The 9,917-nt window shown below is 33.9% G+C and overlaps 1 protein-coding gene across 1 annotated transcript in view; it reads left to right on the top strand.

Annotated features, from left to right (window-relative positions):
- The first annotated feature begins 4,339 nt into the window (after positions 1-4,339).
- The window catches only part of LOC110033634 (aldehyde dehydrogenase family 3 member H1-like), a 28,765-nt gene continuing 23,187 nt past the window's right edge, over positions 4,340-9,917 (top strand). The window contains exons 1-3 of the mRNA XM_020737678.1: positions 4,340-4,818; positions 5,005-5,073; positions 5,182-5,278. Of these exons, the coding sequence (XP_020593337.1) occupies positions 4,600-4,818; positions 5,005-5,073; positions 5,182-5,278 (385 nt within the window). The 5' untranslated portion in view covers positions 4,340-4,599. The remainder of the gene's footprint in view (positions 4,819-5,004; positions 5,074-5,181; positions 5,279-9,917) is intronic.

Raw genomic sequence — 9,917 nt, 5'->3', positions numbered from 1 at the left:
ACTAAGAGATAAGGCTAAAATGTGACTTAATAATTCATTAGCCCCGGGTTTTATCACTACATGGAATGAATTGGCCCAATGATTCTTCGTGAAATATTTCAATCCTTCTAAAATGACTAAACTTAGAAATGACATTACCTATTTTACCCAATTAGATGAATAGTCAATATATTAAGTCTGAGAAAGATTTAAGGAGCTTCTTAGGAAGTGTCCTCACCGTGCATTACCTGACCAGTCAATCATACAAATATTTTATAACATATTAGTGGAATCACTTAGGTCTATTCAATAGTAGGAGGTTCACTCATGTTTAAACCGTATGAGGAGGCATATCAACTAATAGTGGGGACGGACAAAAATTGATTTCAATGACCATCAAATAGAGTTAACAATTGGAAGTGACCTCGATTTGGCGGTATTGTGAGTCAAAACATAAATTTCCCAAATGAAGAACATTTGAAAATAGTTTACAGGATTTTGAGATTTCTTAAAATGACTCCTTATTATGGATTATTTTTGGAAGTCTACACTAATGTTGGTTGAGCGGAAAAACTCGTTGACAGAATGTCTATCACAAGTTATTGCTCATACATATGAGCAATTTTGGTTACATAAGTAATAAGGAACAAGCTGTGGTTTCAAAAAGTTGTTCAAAATCAGATTATATGACACTTGCTTTGGAGATCTGTGAAGGGATATGGATTCAAAAATTATTATGAGAACTATGATGTTTTTCCAGTAAACTTATATAAATGTTTGTGATAGTAAAAAAGCTATTAGTATTTCCTGGATTATTCATGTGTATCATGACAGAACCACACTTCATCTCTTAAAAGGTCAATTGGGGAGTTATACAACTAAGTTACATCCTAACACACCAACAAATTGTTGGTGACTTCACCTAAGGTCTTTCTTTTAGTACCTTCTCAAAATTCAACACCGATCTCGTTCTCTACAACATCATGACTGCACTTGATGAAGATTGTGGAAATATAAGAAGTCCTTTCCATATTTAATTCTCATGTAGGCCAGCTACAAACCCTAAACCTTGGAGGATTGATTAAGACATTGTATGAAACCTTTCATTGATTTATTTCCTTCATATTTTATGTCTTTCATATTTTTATTCAAAATTACTTTGTTTTCAATTTAGTTGAGATATGTTTGGTGAATTTGCAACTATAGAGGGATTGGTTTCCCGATATACATGTGATGCGTGCTAGAAAATTTTTGGCGGTATAGTAATGGATTATCATCTTAATGTAACATGAGAATTCAACACACACTTAAGTAAAATAAAACAACCAATTCTTACCCCAAATGTTTTTACGTGAAAAACTCGCAAAGGAAAAAAATCTATGTGGTCTGGCCTTGATGTAAAAATTCATTATAGGTCGATGAACCCTTTATCTCACAAACGGAAAATGATTACTAGATTTTCCAAGTTATAACATCGACTGACGACTTCAGGTCAGTGGTGGTTCATGGTGATTGGTGGTGATCGACGGTGGTCAGCTGTCAATGACAGTCTATAGTGATTGACGACAGTAGTGCTCAACGACAGTTAGTAGTTGTCGATGACAGTCAACAATGGTCGACGACGATATGTGGTGGTCAATAGCAGTAAGCGGTGGTTAGCGACGGTCGATGGTAACAAGGGTGGTACTAGTCTTAAGCTCCTTCTCAAAGGTTTGAGTTCTCTGAAGCCTGCAACCCACTCTGATGAGAGGGGTGGGCTCTATTCACAGTGTTATGAGTGTAATTAATGTCGAAAGATGAACTACTTTGATCGGAATGTCCGGAGGACTTCCTTCGTTCAAAACACATTTGATGAACATTTGAGTGCATGGAAGATGTTGGAATTGAGCAATCTTAGGCTCGTTGGATTCGTCTCGTCGAGACGCTTGATTATAAGATTGCTAGATTCAATATTTATTTAACCTTCTAAATATGTCTGAAAAAAATTGAAAGAGTGGTTTAATGACTTATAGTCTGTTTGGGGCAGCTGTAGCTTATTGAATAATCTGTTGATAAGCTGATTAAAAATAATATGTTGATAAGCTAGGTGAGGTAGCTAATACAAAGTTTTATTTTTTTTGAAAAGCCAGACCCCTGCCAATAAGCTGCCACCGCACCTATCTACCTAGATAGGTGCGGTGTGAAAATGTTGTTTTCAGCGTTTTGAAAATGCATAACCTGTCAAAACGCAGTTTACCCAAACAGGTCAGGTGTATTTTCAAAACGACATCGCACCAAATAAGCTGCCCCAAACGGGCCCTTAATCTAAGCATAATTTGATACAGATTGGATTAATTTTGGTAACAGTAGGTTCTTCTTGACGAGCTAGTGAGTTTGACTATAAGTTTGTTGAAATCAGAGTTTTGGATGAGTTTTTATCGAGATTTGAATATTTCTTGCTCAAAAAGCCTCCTCAAGATCTATATCATGCCTTGAGATTCATGACGGATGATGGAAATTTGCTAGAGATGTATCAGTTGTCCCTTTTTTTTGGCTGAGATCACTTTGCCAGCCAAAAATATCATGATCTAAAGGCTTTTTCTTTTTGATGTGTGTGTGTGTACAATATTATCGAGCAAATTTATATAAGCATAGGGTTTAGGGTCCAAGTTCTAATCAACTAACATATATCACAAAAATAAAAAAAAAGTACTCAATCAATGAAAGGGCTAACTAAAATGTCGTTTTATGTTAAGAGGAGCTTGAATATTTCTTCAACAACCTTTGTGCTTGGGCAAAACTAATGATGAATAACCACATTAAGTATAGAAAACCTTTGGTCCCCCTTAGAATAAGATATTTGAAACAATAATGGCTCCTATTTGAAAGCGGTGATATGTTGTATGCATCACATCATTGAATTTAATCAACTAAAAGTTAGATTTAAAGCAAGCCCCATGGTCAACTAGATCTATTTCTACTTCATAAAAATCTAGTGATGACATTTTTGTATTAAGTGAAGGTTGGATCTTCATGATTTATATCGAGAAAGTTTTGGTGTGCCGCATTATATTTTTATCATTTGTTTTTGGAGAAGAGACTCCGCAATGTTTTCCTAAAGTGAGAATGTCGTAATTACTAGGCGATGGTTGGAAAGCTAAAGAGCTAATTAAAACATGCTTTCATCAAAGGTGAATAAGTAGTTTTTGGAAAGTGTTTCATGATTTTTTGAAATCATATACATGAAATAATTGATGGAATGATGCCAAAATTCTACTACATATTGTGACCGAGTCTGTGATGAGAATAAGATATTAGATTTAGAATTTTTTTTAATTAAAATTATTGAAGAAATTGATTGACTACATATAACACATAATAAAAGTTGAATTAACTCTAAAGGATAAAGAAAGGATACAAAAATTTGATTGGCATAAATTTGGTCAAAATGCACTAAAAAATGTCGTAAATGAAGATCAATACCAATAGCATAAGATTAATTACATAAAAAAACTATAAGTGCATTAATTTATTGAACATCATGTTGCTCATTGTTTAGCAAATGAGTTTTACTGGTATCAATCCATTAGGAGGGAAAGTTTAAGCAAGTTCTAAGTTGAGGTTTGGTACCAAAAAAATGTTCCATTAATAATAACTTTGTTAACAAGCAAGCAACTTTGATAAATTATTTTAAGTCAAGCATCGAGCTAGTTTCAAAACTGGTGAGATGTTGACTAAGCTTTGAACCTGATGATGATTCGATTGAATTGAACCAAATGAAAATGAAAATACAATTGCTCCATATTTTTTAATTTCAACAACTTGGATTTCACTTAACAAATATGTTTGCTTTGAAAAATATAAAATAATAGTAAAAACTAATGCACCTACGGATTCAAATGAAGATGAGGTGTGAAAGCTCTTAGTATTCATTTGAGATCAATTTCATTTTAATGTTTTCTTTTAATTTTTAAAAATATAATTATCTAGCATACCTTTTTTATTTGTTATTTTAAAATAACTCAAAAAATAAAAAAAAAATATTTAAAATAAAAAATAAAAACAAAAACTATCTTAAATAGCCCCTTAGCCACTCCAAACAAAAAAAAAAAAGAGAGGAATTTACAAAAATATGCGTACCACCCACCTCTTATGAATTTACATATCTAGTAACTAATTTTTTCTTCTTACATTTTTACAACTCAATTTTTCCATATCTCATAAAAAATCATGTGTAAATACATAGGAATTGCATGATATATATGTAAATCTTCCAAAAACTAAAATAGAACTTGTTTGACTTTCATCCCAAAATAGATTGACATGAATTGAAGTAAAAGGAAACAAAAAGTAAGCCGCACGACAAGAATACTTTAATACTCTCCATGGAATACCCAAAACCAGTCCAAAATACAAAAAGTCTCAACGGCTCTACCTCACATGACTAATCAGCAATTATTCAATTTATGCTTTTGTTTCTTCCCCGAGGCATGAGGAAAGTTGATACGCAATATATGGAAGATGTCTATCGGTTTGAAAACAGAACGTGCTTTTCTCTTTCCTTCCTCCTTTCCTCCAACACAGAACAATTCCTCCTCGGTTGACTGTTATCTATTTCGGGTATTCTTGTAAGGTGAAGAGATGGGCGAGCAAATTCAACGACCGGGCGGCGAAGTGAGCGCCGATGATGTGGTGGCGGGGCTGCGCGAGAGCTTTTCGTCGGGGAAGACGAGGAGCTATGAGTGGAGGGCGGCTCAGTTGAAGGGCATCATCAGGATGATCAACGAGAAGGAGGAAAACATCATGGAAGCGCTACAAGCTGATCTATCCAAGCCAAAGCTTGAATCTTTTGTCCACGAGGTCGAGTTTTGCTTCCTCTCTTTACTCCTTTCTTCGTTTTTGTCCTTTTTTTTTGATGGGATGAAGCATATTAGGACGAAGGCTTTTCCCTAGATTGCAAGTTTTGTTTCTGGTTTTTCAGAACTTGTCTTCTAATCTGGATCACAAAGGAAAAAAAGAATATTACTCTGTTTGATTTCATTGCAGATTTCGTTGGCAAAGTCTTCATGTGGATTGGCTTTAAAGGAGTTGAAGCGCTGGATGAAGCCTGAGAAGGTAACGGGCTCTGGGATTAGGGCTAGCGTTTTTTAATAAGAGAGAAATTGTTTCTTTGTTTTCTCCTTTTTTGTCTGACACTGAATCTTAAAGTTATAATGAATTTAGGTGTCAAGTATGCTAACGGCTTTCCCCTCATCAGCAGAGATTGTGCCAGAGCCTCTTGGTGTTGTGCTGGTTATTTCTGCTTGGAATTATCCATTTTGTATGTAAATTGGTCCACTTTTGAATATCTAAATTGAATTAAATTGGTTATGCAGTTATAACTTGTCACAGTTTGTGATTCTTTTAGTTTTGACCATATCTTGGCTTTCTTCTTATTTTTTCTGCTCAAAAGCATATTTTATCTATTTCTTGCATTGCAACTTATTAATATAGACCAGTCTTAGCATTGCATGCATCTAATGGATATACTTCTGATAGAATTTCTGATCTCCATCTTATTTCATATTTTTGTTATTGGGGATTGAGAAACTTAAATACTAATTTTTGTATCTTGTAAAAATTACCTCTTAAAAGTTCATATGTAGGATTACAGTTTTCTCATTATCCCGAATTATCTTAATCGTGTTCGTATATAAGTAAACTATTTATTTAGTGTTTTTTGTTTATTAATGAAATGAAAATGATAGTTTTATTATAGCATCTTGAGGAAAAAAATAATAGCCTGTATTGTAATTCAGATGCTGATTTCTTTCATACCATTGAAGAAAGCATGGTAGACAATTTTGTTATGTGGATTTTTTTTTCCTTCCACATGCTCTAGCAGATGTGTTTATGTTTTATTTCATGGTGGTGGAGACCAGACAGGGGGTTTGCATATATTCATTTACCCATAAGAACAATTTTAATGCAAAGTGTAGTATAGTGGCAAAACCAGGGGGTGGTTGGGGGGAGGCACCTGTCGGCCATAGATTTTTACTTAAATCTTTAATATCATATAGTATAGTAAAATTTTGTCTTTCCAAAACTTGAAGTATGTAATAATAATTTAATATTAATTATATTTAAATTTAATAATTATTTTTATGATAGTTTTTTAAAAAATTCAGGAGATGAAAATTTTAAACTTAAATAATCATCACCCACTGATTTATTTATTTTGCCACACCTTTTCTTAAGTTTTGGTTCTGCCAGTAGTGTAGCATCTTTATTGAGATACTTAGTGTAGCTTAACACTTTATTTAGCACGTTTCATCAAAGCCATCCACATGTTAAAAATTAATTTATTGGCTGAATTTGCCAATATATCAAACATAAAAATGCAAACGCAAATGATTTTATCTGTTTGATTGGTTTGGTTGCTGAAGTATTGGTTCGTTTATTGGTTGTGATCTAAATTTTTTTTTTTTGGATTTTGGTAATAGATTCAATTTTTGTTTTTTTTTATATTTTTTAAACTAAAAAATGAATAAACAAAGCCTTCACATGTAAATAAATTACATATAGATCAACATGAATATTATTTTTTGTAATGTGGCAACATCATAAAAATTAAGCAAGTATTACTTAGCAATCTTTTTAGCACATGTAATTTAAGATGCATGTAATTAAATTTATTGTGAAATTCAATTGCATTCTGTTTCATCTAAAACCAAACCAAAGTGACAAAAAAAGTTTGTTTTGCTTTAGTTTGAATTGGAAAGTAGTTTGGTTTTCTTTTTTCTATATTTTAGAACCGAAATCAATCAGTTTAGTAAATTTGTAGATCAAAAAACTATGACCAAATGCACACCCCTGGAAGTCAATTGTATTCAACATGAGGCCTAAGAGGAGTCCAAGACTAACTGGCAAGATGTCGACTAGCTCAAGTTTATTGGGACTTGAGTGGACTTGTCTGACAATTGGAGGTTTTATCTTAATTTTTTTCTTCTTGTAAGCTCGCCGGATCATCCACTAGTCACCAATGAGATCCATATTGGCATGCTCACCCAAAAATATTTCATTTATCTTGATTGAATTTATTCCTCAAACTCGAAAAAAATTTACATTTTAATTTTTGTACAACTAATGTTGTTGTTGCCTGGTCTAACCACTCAAGAAGTGCCACATGGACACTTTCTATGTGGAATGACTATGTTAGGAATATTTTTTAGAGCATCATGTCATTTCTCTACTATTAATCCCCATTGCACTAAAGTTTTAAGTTGCTCGCCATTCATTGGGCTCTTCAATATCTACTACTTGGCATGTCTCCTATGGCTCATATGTTATCCACCTCAAAAGTAACTCAAGACAATATGTTGGCAGTAAATAACTTCTCTTTGGCCTTTTTAAGAATTTTTTTTTGCCCGAGGTACCCAATACCCATTACGTGGGGTCGGCTATATGAATCATTTTTCTCTTTTGTGTCTTATTGAGTGTCATTTTTTCATTTAATTCTAATAAATTAAGATAATTTTTAATACTATATGACCAAGTTTTTTAGGTCTTCCTCTGCCTTTCTTAACATAAGTCAAATCTAAAACATCTATTCTCCTAACCGGATCATTAGATGGTCGGTGTTTAATGTTTCCTGACCATCTAAGACAACTCTCTATAATCTTATCCGTCGCTGGATCTACAGCAACCTCTATCACAGATATATTCATTTTGCATTTTGTCTCTAAGTTTCAAGCTACTCATCCACCTAAGCATTCTCATCTCAACAACACTTAACTTTGTTTTATGCTTACTTTTAAAGGCCAACATTATGTGTCATATAGCATTCGTCTTACCACCATCTTACAAAAATTTTCCGTTAAATTTAAGCGGTACTTTTCTATCGCACGCTAGGTTCAATGCATTCCTCCATTTCAACCTAACAACTTAAATTCTACTAATAACATCCCCTTCTATATCACCATCACTTTGAACAATAGACCCGAGATATCTAAAATGTTCACACATTTTAATGATTTGATCACCCAAAGGATTTTAATTGTTCACACATTTTAATGATTTGATCACCCAAAGGTACAACTCTGTCATTAGAGCAACTACTACTACTAAAATTACATTCAATGTATTCAATTTTAGATCTACTCAAACGAAAACCTTTAGAATCGAATGTAGACATCTATAATTCAAGTTTTTCATGAGCTCTTTCTCTAATTTTATCCACAAAAAGGATATCATCAGCGAAAAGCATACAATAAGATATACCCTTCTGTAAGTATCTAGTATAAGCATCCAGAGCTAAATCAAAAAAGATACTGGCTTAAAACTGATCCCTCATGTAATCCAACTGAAATAGAAAAATACTTGATCAATCCTCCTTTTGTTCAAACACAAGTGATAACTCTAGTATACATATCTTTAATGACTGGAATATAAGTCATATCAACATCTTTCTCTAGAACTCTCCAAAGAACTTCTATCGGAATCTTATCGTAAGCTTCTTCTAAATCAATAAAAATCATATGTAGATTCTCCGTACTCTCTTTGTACTTCTCCATCAAACTCCTCAATAAATGTATAACTTTCATAGTAGACTTGCCCAACATAAATCCAAATTGATTATGAGAAATTTTTTTATCACGTCTTAACCTATGTTCTTAACCTATGTTCAATTACTCTCGCATAATTTTAAAGTAGGGCACGTCAACTTAGGGTCTGTTTGGGGCAGCTTGTGCGTTTCAGGATAAACATTTTATCCTGAAACGCGGCCTGGGGTTTGATCACGGGGATCGACCCGCGGCCTGCATTCAGTGTAAAAAACCAAAACGCGGCAAACAACGTTTTCAAAAACTCGCAAACGAAACGGTTAGGCGGCGTTTTCGAAAACGCCGCCGCGCTTATAAGCTACCCCAAACGGGCCCTTAATTCCTCTGTAATTTGCACACTCTTTTGCATCCCCTTTATTCTTAAAAATGTCGACCAAAATGTTCTTCCTCTACTTCTCACGCATATTGTTAATTTTTAAAATAATAAGTCAAGAAACTCCCAAATCTCCAAAATACTTCCACACTTCAATTGAGATATCATCAGGACGTATTGATTTTCCATCCGTAGTTCTCTTTAAAGCCTCATCAACTTCTTTTTTACTAATGTCATGACAAAAAAGACAAACTTATATTATATTTTTCTACAAGATTGTAGCAAAAAAAATGAAAGCTTGGAGATCAATAGACTATAATTTTTTTTTTTGTATGGAGTAGTGAAATATTCACTTTGTATGATGGTTTTAGGTCGCTATATCAAATCACTTAAAACTCTTGTGTTTTGTCTCCTTTTACTCTCCTCTCTTTTTTTCTCTTGATAGTGGGACTTATCTCATCATCAAGTAGTAAACCAACTCAAGCGCTTAACTCTCCCTTGTTTATCCATAGTGAACTGATCAAAACTTGGGATAAGTCCCTCCTTAAACACTTTCTTTTGTTAAAAATTTGATAAGTGATTGTTTTGAGACAATTTGAGTTGGTTGAAAACTTGATGGATAAGCAAGTGATTCCCAATAATCACTTAATGTTAGCTTCTTCCTTAGCACCTCTTGTCAGTAATGGCGGTTGATGCGTGCTAGAAAATTCGCGGCGGTAGAGTAATAGATTATCGTCTTAGCGTTGTACGAGAATTCAGCACACACCCAGATAAAAAATGAATCGAGCTGTGATCACACCAGAAATTTTTACGTGAAAAACCCGTAAAAAGGGGAAAAACCACGGGGCCTGACCCAGTTGTAAAAATCCACTATAAGTTGATGATTACAAATGCCCCTTGTCCCACAGGCGGGAAAGGGTAACTAGCTTTTCACTTTACAACGTCAACTGATGACGTCTAGTAAGTGATGGTTGAAGGAGGCCGACAGTGATCAACGGTAGTCGACGACAATCGCTGACGGTCGGTGGGGGTCGACCGGGGGGAGG

Source organism: Phalaenopsis equestris, unplaced genomic scaffold, assembly GCF_001263595.1.
Source record: "Phalaenopsis equestris unplaced genomic scaffold, ASM126359v1 Scaffold001241, whole genome shotgun sequence".
NCBI lineage: Eukaryota > Viridiplantae > Streptophyta > Magnoliopsida > Asparagales > Orchidaceae > Phalaenopsis > Phalaenopsis equestris.
This window is presented reverse-complemented; position numbering and strand designations above follow the sequence as displayed.